The sequence below is a fragment of the Mobula hypostoma genome, chromosome 3 (assembly GCF_963921235.1).
Source record: "Mobula hypostoma chromosome 3, sMobHyp1.1, whole genome shotgun sequence".
NCBI lineage: Eukaryota > Metazoa > Chordata > Chondrichthyes > Myliobatiformes > Myliobatidae > Mobula > Mobula hypostoma.
This window is the reverse complement of record NC_086099.1, coordinates 203,930,173-203,946,120: the sequence shown is the minus strand read 5'-3', so window position 1 is coordinate 203,946,120 and position 15,948 is coordinate 203,930,173. Positions and strand designations below refer to the sequence as shown.

At 37.2% G+C, this 15,948-nt stretch overlaps 1 protein-coding gene across 2 annotated transcripts in view; it reads right to left on the bottom strand.

Annotated features, from left to right (window-relative positions):
* Positions 1 to 15,948, bottom strand: part of larp4b (La ribonucleoprotein 4B) — a 105,628-nt gene that overhangs the window by 41,829 nt on the left and 47,851 nt on the right. For both annotated transcript variants that reach the window (XM_063044392.1, XM_063044393.1), the window contains exons 3-10: positions 9,943 to 10,078; positions 8,981 to 9,145; positions 7,032 to 7,125; positions 6,059 to 6,195; positions 5,875 to 5,978; positions 5,411 to 5,521; positions 4,411 to 4,464; positions 4,125 to 4,331 (exon numbers count right to left, since the gene is read on the bottom strand). In XM_063044392.1, coding sequence (XP_062900462.1) covers positions 4,125 to 4,331; positions 4,411 to 4,464; positions 5,411 to 5,521; positions 5,875 to 5,978; positions 6,059 to 6,195; positions 7,032 to 7,125; positions 8,981 to 9,145; positions 9,943 to 10,078 — 1,008 coding nt within the window. The remainder of the gene's footprint in view (positions 1 to 4,124; positions 4,332 to 4,410; positions 4,465 to 5,410; positions 5,522 to 5,874; positions 5,979 to 6,058; positions 6,196 to 7,031; positions 7,126 to 8,980; positions 9,146 to 9,942; positions 10,079 to 15,948) is intronic.

Sequence of the window (15,948 nt, the reverse complement as noted above, 5' to 3'; positions counted from 1 at the left end):
TTATTGATAGGTAAACTACCACAATCCTTTCATGAAGCAACCATTTCCTTAATTCTTAAAAAAGATGAAGACCCTACTGCATGTGCTTCATGCAGATCAATATCTTTGTTGAATGTAGATTTTAAAATTCTTTCTAAAATAATGCTAATTAGATTGGAAAACATGTTGCCCAAAATTGTTTCAAAGATCAGACAGGATTTATTAAAAATCATTACTCATACTTTAATGTTAGATTATTGAATATTATATATACTTCCTCACCTAAAATCCCAGAATGTATTATTTCATTGGATGCTGAGAAGGCATTTGACAGAATTGAATGGAAATATTTATTTAATACACAAGAAATTTAGTTTTCATCCAAAGTTTACATCTGGATTAAATTGATATATCATACACCTTTGGCCTCTGTAGTTACGAATAATCAGAGACCTCTTCTTTTTTTTTTAAGGCTTTTTTGTGGTACTAGGCAAGGCTGTCCTTTAAGCCCTTTACTATTTGACATTGCTTTAGAACCCTTGGCAATTGTTTTTTGAGACTCACCAATATATTTGGCATTATTCGGGGCAATGAAACATTAAGGTATCGCTATAAGCAGATGACTTGTTATTATACATTTCTAATCCAGAGAAATCCCTTCCTTCAGTAATATCATTACTTGTTCAATTTAGTAGCTTTTCTGGTTATAAATTAAATTTTGATAAGAGTTATTCCCATTAAATACGCAAACTTTAATTTACAGAAATTTTCCATTTAGATTGGCTACAGAATATTTTATGTATTTCGGGGTTAAAATTACCAAGAAACATCAATACCTATTCAATGCTAATTTTTTTTTTAATCGATCATATTAAACAATTAATTAAATGGTCTTCAATGTCCTTATCATTACTTGGTCAGATCAATGCAATTAAGATGATAGTTCTACCCAAGTTTCTTTATTTATTTCAGGTAGTACCAATTTTTATTCCTAGATCCTTTTTTGATATTATTGATTGTAAAATTTCTTCATATATATGACAGAGTAAAAATCCTAGGTTGAGTAAGAAATATTTACAGAAATCCAAAAAGGACGGTGGTTTGGCGATGCCGAACTTTAGATTTTACTATTGGGCAATTAATATCGTTTTGGACCCCAAGAGTTAGATAAAACCCAAAGTTCAAGATGGATGAATCTTGAATGCGAGTCTGTGCAAGGATTTTCATTGGCATCTATCATAGGGGCTTCGCTCCCCTTTGCAATTACTAAATTGAACAAATTACTAACTCAATAATTAAACATACAATACGAATATGGTTCCAATTTCATAAATTCTTTGATTCCAATAAATTTACCCTTTCCAGCCCCATTTTTTTTTCAACCATCCAGAATTGATCAAGCCTTTCTTTTTTGGAAAACGAAAGGAATAAACCACACATTTTAATTCCACATCCCATTCCCATTCTGATATGTCTATCCATGGCCTCCTCTACTGTAAAGATGAAGCCACACTCACGTTGGAAGAACAACACCTTATATTCCGTCTGGGTAGCCTCCAACCTGATGGCATGAACATCGACTTCTCTAACTTCCGCTAAGGCCCCACCTCCCCCTCGTACCCCATCTGTTACTTATTTTTATACACACATTCTTTCGCTCTCTCCCCTTTTTCTCCCTCTAACTATACCCCTTGCCCATCCTCTGGGTCCCCCCCCCTTGTCTTTCTCCCCAGGCCTTCTGTCCCATGATCCTCTCATATCCCTTTTGCCAATCACCTGTCCAGCTCTTGGCTCCATCCCTCCCCCTCCTGTCTTCTCCTATCATTTTGGATCTCCCCCTCCCCCTTTCAAATCTCTTACTAGCTCTTCCTTCTGTTAGTCCTGACAAACGGGTCTCGGCCCAAATCGTCGACTGTACCTCTTCCTAGAGATGCTGCCTGGCCTGCTGCATTCACCAGCAACTTTGATGTGTGTTGCTGGAATAAACTGTCTTCATGATTTATTTACGGATAACTGTCTTATGTCTTTTGAACAGTTATCTAATAAATACATTTACTTGGATCGCACTTTTTTTTTAGATATCTACAGATTAGAAATTTTTTGAGTGTTACTTTGCCTACCTTTCCGATGTCACATCAAACTGATATCACAGAAAAAATGTTAAGTTTAAATCCCTTACAAAAGAGCGTAATAACAACCATCTATGACTTGATCATGAAAATCCCTTCAGGAATATCTGATAAAATAAAGAATGAATGGGAACGAGAACTTCAAGTAAATATATCCATAGAAGAATGGGAAAAGATTCTTAAATTAGTTAATACTTCTTCAATGTGTGCTAGACATACTTTAATACAATTTAAAGTGGTTCATAGAACGTATATGTCAAAAGATAAACTAACCCGTTTTTATTCCCATATAAACCCTATGTGTGACAGATGTAACTCTGCATGCATTACTCAATAACAATAAGAGGACTGCGTGTCTTCATAACCTAAATATACTTTGGTCCTGCCCTCTTCGAAAAAATACTGGAAAGACATCTTTGATATTGTTTCAGCAGTTTTACATATTCATTTACAACTTCATCCTAGTATTGCAATTTTTGGATTACCAATGATTGATTATAATTATTTACCATCTTCAGCCTGCCGTTTGATAGCATTTTGTTATGCTGATGGCCAGAAGATCCATTTTATTTAAATGGAAAGATTTTGATCCCCCTACACCTCAACGGTTTTCTCAAACTATAGCTTGTTTAAACCTAGAAAAAAAATCAGGAGTAGCACAGTTAATTCCTCGATTAAATTTGAGGAAACTTGGGAGTCCTTTATTCAATATTTCCATACATATGACTTGTTGATTTTCTTTTTAAGTTGTTTTTCCTAATATTTAATTGTTTATGGAAGGAGGAACGGAGTCAAGGACAGAATAATTATAATTGACAAATTATGGCAGCCCAGTCCCCCATTTAGTTTAGGAGTTTTGGGGTTTTTTTTTGGTTTCTTTTCTTGAACAAATCTTTTGAACTTTTTTTCAGTTTCAATTAACAAGAGATCGGGAGGACCTGTCTGGGTATGATATTTGGAACTTACTTTTGTATATATGATTGCTATTATTGCAATCCTGTTCTCTTGTTACTATCATTATTGATATGTTCATTTAACTGATTATAATGCAATAAAAAGATTTGAAAAGAAAGAAAAAAGGTAACTGGCTTTGCTACAAGACTTAAGATACATTTTGCTGTGATCACACTGGGCTGTCGTGAGACTTCCCTGGAACACCAATTTTGATTTCCATACTCCAAACAATATATAAACATACGAGTACTGTACAAAGAGAGACGGGCTGAGCCTATATTTAGGAGGTTGAGAGGCAATGTCATTGAAAGTTACAAAATTCTTGAGAGCTTAAAAGTGTGGATGAGGACGACAGTGGCGGGGATGAGTCATTGATAACGGGTCTCAGAGCATGGATGAATTTTGGTATCTTCCATCTAAGCTCACTGGGTTCATTCAAAACATCTATAGATTTTTGGAGTAAGCGATATGGGGAAAATGCAGGAAAATGGAGCTCAGGCAGATGATTGGCAGGGCATAATCAAGGTGTCAGATTGCCACTAATTTTATGTTCCTATCTTTGGAAGCTTATTTAATGTTCTACACAGCTGGCAAAGGACACAGCCAATAGCCAAAAATTAGGGAAACTTGAGCTACTTTCTATCCCAAGAACTGCCAGCCACTTTCACTCCTGAACTTATTTCAATTGTCCCACACCCAATGACAGAAAATGAAATAGAAGTGAAATGAAGCTGCCTAACAGCTTGGGGGATTTTTTACAAAATGAAACAAAATGAGAAAAAATCATTTTCTCTCAAATGCAAAGTCAAAAAGCACAGTACTGACCACTGACAAATGACTGGTTCTGAAAAAGAAAACCGAGCACATGCCTTTGCTTCCTACAGAAATTCTAAGGGATCCAAACTGTTTCTGACTATTACATAATATTAATGAAGTTTGTAAAAGCCAAGCAAGGAGTGAAAATACTTCTGTAAAACCAAAATAGTTTTCAAATAAACTCCAAAAGATCAGTAATTCAAATAGCATGCACATACTTTGAGTTTCCAAATGGATCATGCTTACCAGTGTTGGATCCAGGTAGCTGTGGGTTGTAGACCAAGACTGTGGAGCAAGAAGGCTGTAAAGTGGAAACTGCTGCTGAGGGCTGTAGATAGGAGGCACATAAAATGATGTGTACCTCTGCTGAGTGTATAGGTTCATGTCAAGAGGTCTGTAACCATTCTTTGGTAGAAAAGTGTTGATAGCCATTGGCTTTGCTTTTATCCTTGCCTACAAAATAAAGGTCCAAAGTCAAGGGCATATTTCATTTTACTGACAAGAGAACATTAAGTGAATACGAAACACTTACCTTGATGGGCTTCCCTTGAAAGGTTTTTACTTCTTCTCGAAGGTATCTGTACGCCTGACCAAAATAAACAGGTCAGAACACAGATAGTTACTCCTTATAAGGATATAGGATTGATGTTCAAGATGAAGAACTAAATTTTTCAGTTGATAGTGCATGCTCAGTTAAGAACAAGAATACTATTCCACGCGGTGGCAATTTCAAGTGGCTTTCTATTTAGAAATGAAAGTTGACAGTATAGCAAATACTATAGCAAACATACACTGCTGAAAGTATAGATATCAAATCCTCTAATGGTCAAGGCTAAATAAATAAGTATTCCTTTTCAAATATAATCACAAATCAGCAGGAAACAATTTAACAACATATACATTTCCTTTGAAGATGTGAGTGAAATCTAGGTCTCCTTAAAAGGAAAGGGATTCAACAAGCAGCATAATTTTTTTAAAAACACACAATTTCTACTGAAAAATGATCAACCTCAATGATCTGCTTGGAGTTTTAACCTGCATGTTTCAATGAGTTTAATTTGCAAAAACCTTCAAAATAATAGTTACTGCTTTAATAACAAAGTTTGCCATTTAGTTAGTTCCCCCTTTGTCATCAAAAATTACACCCGATAAATTAAAGACCATCCATTTCAACCATCCTGTACTAACAATCAATCATTGGCAACCACAATGCTCTTCAATCTCAGGCCCACATCGCCCCCTACTGCACCAATTTGGCATTGCCTTTTAGCTGCAGCTTCTTTGGATTAGTGCAAAATCACATCTATGGAACAAACCAAATCAGACACAGGCTACACAATACCTAAAAGTTACCAATCAGGCTTTCAATCTGGGCCCACTTTAAACAAAGGTCAAGTAGTAAAGGTCATGTGCAATGTGCATCGGCTTAGATACAAAACTATTTTAAGGCCAGAGCAATTCCCAGACCATCATACAAAGAATAATTTTGCAACTGACAAATCTAAAAATTCACATTGCAAATTTGATTTTACCTGTTGTGCATCAGCTTCAGATTCAAAGGTAATAAACCAATTGTCATTGTAAGCAAATTCACAACTCATGAATTTTGGGAAATTTTCTCCTTTAAAGAGTGCTTCGACTTCCTGGAGGGAGAAAAGCAGATAGCTGGTTATCAAACTATTCCATGCAAACTAGCTACCTGCTTGGATTTCTGTTCAAAAACTAAATTCTAAATATGCAAATAGGATGTTACTATTGCTCAAGTATTTCATAAAAATGGTAAATACTTATTTTACCTAATTCTAGGGAGATGAACGTACATTTTCCACCTAATCACTAAAAGTTGGCCCTGCTCCAATTCAAGGCTTTAACCTGTAAACCTGGTCTATCTAAAACTAATCCCATCTGTACATTATGCAGTTTTAGACTCCTTACCCTATCTTCAATTGTTTGAAGATTTGTAGTTGTTAAATTCTGATGCAACCCCTGCTCTTACCTCAATAGGTGTCGACTCTGGTACTTCTCGTAAAATAACGATGCAGCGATTTTGATTTGGCCTGACCTTCTCCCCCTTCTCATCGACTTGGACCAAAGGCAATGCTAAATGAATCACATACATCTTCAGTAACAACTCTTCAATTTTTTTGTTTTTCAAAACTTCTTAATAAAGCAATACTTACATCTCAAAACTTCAATAATTAGGTCCACATCTGTGCTCAGTTTCTTCACATGATCAAGATTTGCTACAGTCAGTATTGGCACATATTGATCACTATCCATTTGGGATACTAGGTACATGTCAGTGGCCAGATTTTCACTGTAGAAAATAATAACTCATTATGAAAACCAGTAAATTTGTTCCCATTTCAATATTCACATATTAAACTTAAGAAAATCTCACAGAAGTAAAATGGCTACAACTTGAAAGTTCTCCACCAAGCTCACTATAGTTTTATACAAGGGTTCAAGGGCTGTCCAACAACCTGGTCACCAGATCCATTCCTCACAGCATTGTAGATTCCTTCCTTTCAGTTACTGAGCTAGCTTCCCTTTCAATACTATGTTTCAATCTGTTTCCACTATTTTCCCCTATCGGTACATTCCAACCTTTGCCACTTATTGAAGCAAAAAGAAATTCTTTTGTCAGTTTGCTAGACCCATTAGCTTATCAACTCTGCTCTTCATACGAGTTGTTTCAACACTCTTTCACACACATTTAAAACTGCGTAACTTACTCGTTTCAAAAGCAATTAGCACACCTGAGGAGAAAGGGCAAACTTAAGAGGCCAGGGTTGATTGATAGGAGTATTCTTTGGTTTGAATATATTAACCGCTATTTGTCCCATTCAATGAAAGACATTGAACATATGCAGATAGCTGATAATTGCTTTGAGCACAGAATGTTAATTGAAGCTTTGAATATAGAACTTCTGCAGACCTTTACAGATACTGAAAGCTACATCTTACTGGGTGTGGCCGGTTTGAAGTAATTGTATTCCTAATTTGATAAGAAAACTATCCAGTCCAAGAAAAAAATTGTCTGTAGAATTCAGCATTATCCAAATTTTTTTTTAAAAAAAAGGTACAGAGGTAAACACAGTGAACATGAAATCCTTTAGTCGAAACATTGAAAAGCTACTATTAAGGACTCACCGAGACAAACAAAACTCCAGAGTCTTTTTCAGCAATTCCCTCAGGTCTTCTTGACCAACTGTCTGAGCTTCTAACAGAGTTTGATCTCCTCCTCCTACAAGGCATTAAAGGCTGGTACATTAGCAGATATGTACATGATATCTAGTAAATTTTAATAATTCAGAATCACACCAATGCAAAGCTTACATAGATAAAGTGGAGCGAGTTTAATCTTCTATCGAACATTAGAGATTCCTTCGAGCATATAGCTCTGAACGAAAAGGGAAGTGTATCATCTAAAAAAGACTCTTACTAACTGACCAGCAGACCACTACATGATATTTTGCATTAGCCATTAGAGGAAAAGTTAACATGTCAACAAGCGCACAATTTACTTATTGAGACACAGGGAGGAATATGCACTTATGGTCCTTCAAGCCGCACCACCCAGCAACCCACCTATTTAACCTTAGCCTAATCATGGGACAATTTATAATGACCAATTAACCTAACTGGTACATCTTTGGACTGTGGGAGGAAACCAGAGCACCCAGAGGTAACCCACACGGTTACAGGGAGAGCACACAAACTCCTTACAGACTGCAGCAGGAATTGAACCTGGGTCGCTGGTATGATAACGTGTTGTGTGAACTACTATGTTACGGTGCCACCTCATAACAGAAGACAAACAATGTATTAAGTAGATATGCCTTTTTCCAATTATACAAGTTCCTGAAAAGTGTACATCTGGAATAATGTACAGGTCTGGTCTCACTGTCTATTGATTACATATCCTTTAGGGAGCATACTACAGAGAAGATTTATAATTTCAAGGATGTCACCCTTGTAGTACAAAGATTAAACAGAATGGGACTGGTGTACTTTTGCGTTTTGAACAATAAGAATTTTTCTGCAGAAAATTCTCACGGCACTGGAGAGGTTAGGTGCAGAATTATGCGACTAGAATGAAGGCCATCAATCCAAAATAAGGGCTGGCCATTATGGCCCATGCTAAGTCGGCACATTCGCCCAAGGTTTTTTTTTCCTTTGAGGAGTCAGGTCAGTAGCTATTTGTCTGTCTAATACTTACAGGTTTGCAGACATTAAGGGAATCAAGGGATATGAGATTAAGTGTGGTTAAGTAAAAGATCAATGATGTTGATGAACAGCAGAATAGGGACAAAAAGGGCCTAATGGCTTTTATTTCTAATTTATTCAGTATCCATTACAGCTCAGGATAGAGTTCAAAGGTTCAATCCCAGCATTGTTCAAGGAGTTCCCCTATGGAATGTGTGGATTTTCTCTGGGTGCTCTGATTTCTTCTCAATCCAAAGATTATACCAGTTAATTAGGTTAACCGGTTATTGTACATTGTCCTGTGATTAGGCTAGGGTTAAATCAGGGTCTGTTAAGTGGTGTGGTTCAAATGGCCTGAAGTGCCTAATCTGTGCTGTGTCTCTAAATAAAATCAATAAAATAAAAATAAATTACCAGATTAACAATCTGAAGTATCAGAAGGAGTTGAAACAGTTCCAAACATTGAAATACAGCTGTATTTCATTCAGCCAAATGTGCCAACACAAAAACTTGTAGGTTTTAATTTGAACTGCAATCTGGTAAGAATGCAATTCCATCAGACCGTAAAATATAGGAGCGGAATCAGGCCATTTGGCCCATCCAGTTTGCTCAAACAAAACTACAGTGTGTACATGAATAGCACAAAATAACTTTAGACAATGAGATCAATGCATTTACTATGTTTTCAAAGTAAAAACCAAGCCAAAACAGGCTTGGAAATTTGGAAGTCCAGAGCCAATAAAATGGAAAAGATCAGAACTGAATGTGGATTGCAGCTCTTTCTCCCCAAAATAAAAGGATAATGGAAAACACACAAGTGGAAATTTATCTTAAAAGCAATTAATTCAGGAGAATCAAGTTGATTATAATGAAACTGCAGTGTCTTTTGTTACCTGTTTGTCTGGTTCCATGCATAACATCATACTCTGAGTAATAAGGTTCTGAGCACTGCAGTGTAACAGCATCCAGATCAGTTTGTTCAGAGGAAGGAACAGTCAGAGAGGACTCCTGTGATGGACTCTGAAATGATTTGCCAGCATCACCATTGGTTTCAAATCCTGTAAAATGGAATATGATATTGAAAAGACAACATTTTCTTAACTTACAAAAACAAAAGCAATTCTGGCTCCTGAACCCCAGAACATCTTTCCAAAATGCTCAACATTTTACCAGATTGTGCGTCACTGGTGACATTTTGGGCACAATTGCTCTGAAGAACTATCTATTTAATTCCACTGTTCTGTAAACATCTAAATGGAGAGAGATTACAGAGCTCAGGAATTGAGGAGTTTCAGCACGAGCTGATCAGTGCACAATTTGTTGAAGGAAATTTGCAAGTAGCAAAGCTAAAAATAATTTCTTATTGCTCAGGGAATTAATATAGAGGTTACACTTATGTACAACATTGATGAGATATCTGAAGGACCAGTGCAGTTACAGTCAACATATCTGAAGGGTGTTAATATCTTGGAAGCAATTCAGAAGTTTTATGAGACTGACCCACAGAATTCTTTATAAAGGAATGGTATAAAGGCCATGCTGGTGTCTTTGGGTGCAAGAGGTGTATTGAATAGAAGTTAAGAGGACATACAGTTGGACAAATTGAGTTTGAGGTCAGCCGTTCTTGAGTAACTGATAAAGGATGAGGATAAAGGGAGACGGGTGCAGGAATGGCGGAAATGAAGACAATCCCAATGGTTTCAGAATTCCTAAAATTTGTACATAATATTTCTGCTCTGCCAAAACTGGCTGCAAACACGACAAATTAAATGTGGCATGCTTTAGTGCTAAAAGATAGCAGCTAGGTATGTGTAGAGATACTAACAGATGAGCCTTGAACTGGAACATTCCATACCTTCTGGGCAAGCCTCGGGAGCCCCCAGTTGCTCTTCCCAAACTTCACAGGCATTGTTCGCAGCAGCATCCAGTTCTAGCACATGATTTGCCCATACTTTGGCATTAGGATTCAACTCTGAAACCTTCACAGACTCCTGTCAAAACACAATTTATTTTGTATTTTATTCTTTATACTTGAGGTAGAAAACATCAAGTTAAGATATACACACCAAAACTTGGAGAGGCGACCAAAAACTTGGTTGAATACTTATCAAGAACTGGGATTTTCAAGAAGCACAACATGGAAATGCAAACAGGTACTCCAAACAGCAAACCTGGGCTGAGGAAGATCCAACTCGGTCATTACAATGAAATCTCAAGCTAAACTTGAGCACTACAAATCTAAAAGTATACAGTCACCCCTCCTTATCCGCGGGTTCCGCATGCACCGATTCAGCCAACCGCAGATCGGGAAAACCCGGAAGTTCCCTCTCCAGCACTCGTGTGAGCATGTACAGACTATTTTTTCTTATCATTATTCCCTAAACAATACAGTATAACAACTATTTACATAGCATTTATGTTGTATTAGGTATTATAAGTAATCCAGAGATGATTTATAAGTACAGGCTGTCCCCAGGTTATGAACGAGTTCCGTTCCTGAGTCCGTCTTTAAGTCAGAACAGGTACATCCGTATTATTTAGCGTCAGTTAGTCAAACGTTTGTCTTAGTATATATTTATTTTACCTTTCTATGCATATAAAACACTTAAGAAACGTATGTATTTCAATAATTAAACGACCGCGTTGCTTAGTAATAATTATAGCTTTCATCGGGGCAGGGCCTTTCACATGTTCCATTAAAATTATTCCGATTGTTGACCGACTGTAGCCTAACGCTTTTCCAATGACCAACGGTGTTTCACCTCTCTCCGATCGCTTTATCACTTCCACTTTATTTTCAATTGTGATCACGATTATTTTCGTGAACAGAAACACTGCGGATTCAGAGCTGCACTGGGTCCTAAAGTCCACCACACTGAGACAGGTTAAATAAGGTACGGGGTTCCACTGGGTCCTAAAGACCACCGCACTGGAGAGGTTAAATAAGGTAGGGCGTTCCACTGGATCCTAAAGACCACCACACTGGAGAGGTTAAATAAGGGACTTGAGCATCCATGTTTTTTAGTATCTGTGGGGGTGGGGGGTGGTCCCGGAACCAATCCCCCACTGATAAGGAGGGCCGACTGTATTTTGCACTTCTTGAAAACCAACATAAACACAAGTTACAGTAAATAAATTTCTACTAAATTAAGCATGAAACTGGAAAGCAGATCACAGAAAACAATGTAATACAAAATAAGAGCATTTGGCAACAGATGCCACAGGCCAACTTGGTGCATCATTCAGTGAACACATCTGTAAACAATATTTCAACTATTAGATACAAAGTACATTTCAACTTAACACAAAGTACCAGCATGAGTAAGCCACTTGCCATGCATTTTCATTATGTCTGCCTGATCTGCTCCAGATCATCTCCTCCATACCAATTGCCAATGGTTCTCTATTTCCTGAACTTTCAAAAACATCTGCTTCCTTCTTAATTACCCACAATAATCTAGCTTCTACTCTCCTTCTGGAGTAAAGAATACTAAACTTCGTACGTATCGCAATCTTAAATGACAAATCCCTCATGTTACTTTGTCCCCGTATTTGAAATTTTCACGTGGAAAAAATCCCAGCATCTACCCTGCCATGCCTCCTGAAGTTCTTTACTTTCAATATTACCTCTCATTCTTCTAAATGGGAACAAAACTGTACACTCAGGTGTGGCCTCATCAGCACCTGGACAATTGTAAAATTAACCATCACATGATCAGATTTAAATTTTAGTTAATATTTCTTCAAGCACCTGGACAGTCTACAAAAATGCAATTCTTATCACTTTGAAATCAACCCAACCCCGTAAGGTAAAAATAGTGACTATAAGCTTGGGGGCCAAAAAAAGTTTAAATCATCCAACTTTAGACCAAACTTTTTCACAGTAGAAGGCCTGAGTAAACTAGAACAGCAAAAGTTAACTCATCTGCCAATCGAATTTAAAACCCATAATTTATTGCACAAGACTATTTGGCCCATCAGATGAAAGTTAACCAATTCTGATGGTTTTTTTTTAAAAATCTGAGATTTATTCTCAAACACTGTCTGACCTGCTAATCTTACAACATCCTTTTTAACATTTCACACCTATTCCTATTTACTAGTTGTACATATCATTCAGCCACAGCATCTCAAGGGCTTACTCATAATTTTAATAAAAAGTGCACCTGCATTAGCCACCAATCAATTGAAAAACATCTGGGATTAAATATATTCTTTCTATTTCATCCCTCAAATCTACATTCCACCCCCCCCCACCCTTAATGTTCTGTCTTCTCCCTATCCACCCCCAGCCAGAAGGGATCTATATGGACATTTCAATTTTATGTACTGATTTAATCTGTCTATTTCTTATAAAATCAGCACCAGCCTACGATAATCTGTAAGTAAATCTCTACATCAGCATTTTCAAGACTCCCTGAATCTTCTAGGGCCAGTGTTCCTGCCAGACTTCAGCTGCAGCAGTATGTACAAATAGTCTTCCATATAAAAATACACAATTCAAAGCAATTTTTAAAAAATTATTTGAGCTGCAGCACAGGATAGGCCCTTCTAGTGATCCTGCAATCCTCCAATTTAATCCTTGCCTAAACATGGGACAATTAATAATGACTGAGGAAACCAGAGCACCTGGAGGAAACCCAGGTCACAGGGAGGGCAAACAAATCATTCCAGGCAGCGGAGAGAATTGAAGTTCTGTGCTAACCATTAAGCTACTGTGCCGACCCTGTCATTTATAAATTTAACCAAGTCAAAGATGGGATTAGGTATCAATAAAGAATACAGTCTCATTGAGTGAGAACTCCAAACAGGCTGCTTCAGAAAGGTTTTTTTTAAATAATGTTTTTATTCAATTTTCAAACTTGATTACATGGAATAATAATATCTACCCTCCCCCCTCCCCTTAACCCTTCCCCTCCGATACATACCCCTACCTAAAAGAAAGGAAAAGGAAAAAAGGAAAGAAAGAAAGAAAGACTGCCTGGATATTGGAAGGTCTCCACATGATCCATGGGATTCAAAATAAATTTAACATATGTATTTGTTTCTTTCCCCAAAGGACCAACATCTTTATCATCGGAGCACCTATATATACAATCCTCTCTTTTGGAAATTTAAGGGCACCAAGTATTCAAAAATGTATCATATTTATTTCTTAAAAGTAATTTTTTCAAGTGGAATACAACTAAAAATGTCATTATTCCAACGACCCATACTTAAATACGAATCCAATTTCCAAGTAACTGCAATAGCCTTTTCAGCTACTGCCAACGCAATTTTTATAACTTCTTTCTGGTATTTATTCAATTTAAGTTTCGGTTTTATCCCTTCAATGTCACCTAATAAAAATAATATAGGGTTATGTGGAAGTTGAATTCCAATAATTTGTTCCAATAAAACACTTAAATTTATCCAAAAAGGTTGAATTTTGGTTTTTGATAACATGTTTAATTGTCTCATTAATTTATTGTAATAATATCCTTGTGACAAGTTATAGAATTCTGCACAATACATGCAACCAAAATTGCTCAAATACATACTTAAGTGGGGCATCACATCTGAGGATTAATAATCACGGTCACCTTACACCTCTCCAATTGCCCTATTTGAATTACTCCCTCATTAACCACAATGACTTCCATGCACACATAGCTTCTGTACCTCAGACAAACCATCTTTCCCTTGCAAGATTTCTGACAATCTTTTGGTTCCTCATATAAACAAGATATGTATTATGACTATCTCCATAACTATTGAGTTTTCCAGTTAACAATGATTTGTAACTTTTGAAGAGCCAGTAAATGTAGTTCATTTTTCTAGTACTAGGGATAGAGCTGGATGAATACTTCAATACAGCAAAGAAACAGGCTTTTCAGCCTATCCAGCCTGTGACAAACTTATGCCGTCTAGTCCCATCGACCATAGCTCTCCACTCCCTCATGCACCTATTCAAATTTCTGAACTGTTACATTCCAACTCGCATCCACATCTGCTGTCAGCTCATTCCACTCATACCGCCCTGAGTGAAACTCCCCCTTGTTCCTTTTAAATATTTCACCTTTCACTCTCAGCCTTTCAGGATGGATTACTACATCATTTGAACTCCACTACCAGACCCGGAGACAATCCACAACTCTGTCCTAACCGTGCTCCTAAGTCCATTAAAGACCCATCCCATCCTGGACATTGCTCAATCTCCTGCCATCTGGTAGAAGATAGAGAAACACCTTAGCCAAGACAGCAAGAGTGAAGAACAGTTTCTTCCTGAGGGCTGTAGTGCAGCTGAATACTGCTACACTCCAGCTTTCCAATGACTTTTAAGTGATAGGGACTGTTAATCATTTTTATTAAGCTGTACCACGTGCATTGTAAATATCTGTTTTTGCATTGACTAGAGTAGCACCGCAAACTCGTTGTCTTGAGCAATGACAATGAAACAATGACCCCTACTTCTTGACTCATACAACCTCAGTGGAAACCTCTATTAAATCTTCCATTTCCCTACACTCCAGGGGGAGAAAAAATTCAACTTCTCCCTAACTCTGAATCCCAAAAAGAAAATAACATTTCTTTCATCTTTCAAAATACCAATATACTCCAAGATTAGGAAAATATGGGTAGCAAAAATCAACCTTGTCATTTTTTGCCTATTTGTTTCAGTTGCTGGAAATTGTTCTGGGTTCACCCAATACTTAAAAATAGACACTGCAGCCAAAGTAGTATAAACATTTTTTAAACATTCTATTTTATTTGGATGCACAGGGCAGATTCAATTTGAATTCACTTTGCAATATGGCATCAATGCACACTGAACTCTGCTCTGTTCACTGTTGCCTAAGCATCTGCCTCAGTGGTAGAATTACTGATATATTTGAACATCCAACTTCAGACAAGAACAGGATTTAATCTCCACACCTTCAACTGTCATACTCTCAAGCTATCTTCCAACAGCCAGTATGGAAAATACAAATAATCTATTTAAAAAAATCACATCCATGATCTGAATTAGTAGCACAATTATGCTGCAATTCAGTTTAATTCTCCTTACTGGGAAATGCTGTTTGCAACATATTAGATGTAAAGCTGACTATATGGTCATAAATTAGCTTACCTTTTAACACCAACGGAAACACCCCAGCGCTGAAAAATGATGAAGATTCCATTTTGATCGCATTCCTCATTTTTTCCCTTCTGGCCGAAGATACCCCCCACTCCCCCATTTCTCATGCCACCATGCTGCTATACAGCCCTTTTCAGAATTCCAGAGTTTGCAATCTGTTAAATTTTGCAGGTGATGGACTGAAAAAGTTAGTATGGCAGCTAATATCCCCCAATGAAGTCATTTACCTCCATGAAGTTCTTAATAATACAAAGTATTCCATTGACAAAATTGTCGCATTCTTGGAAAAAAAATGGTTGAGAAATGTTGCAAATCAAATGCTGAATAAGATGCACGCATACTGGTTCAGCATATCCTTTTGGAGTAACATGCTATCTGTGGGTGTAAAGTAGAATCATGAAGGACTCCATCTTATGTCCATATGGTTAATTTCCTTATAGCATGATGCTATTTTGACCCACAGTCTATGGCCGCTCACAAAATCATGCCAATCTTTGCAATAAAATATTCTGACGTTTCCACCCCCACATTAGCGATGTGATCCATCGCCTACACAATTGGAGCAATTCATGACAATCAACCAACATTTCTTGGGACACACAAGGAAGTCCCAGTGCCCTGGAAACACAAATAGCACAGGAAGATGGAGCCAAATACACAGACAGGGACAGGGACCAAAATTGAACACAGGCCACTCCATTGTATCATCACGTAGACATACCTATAAACAAATTTTTAAAA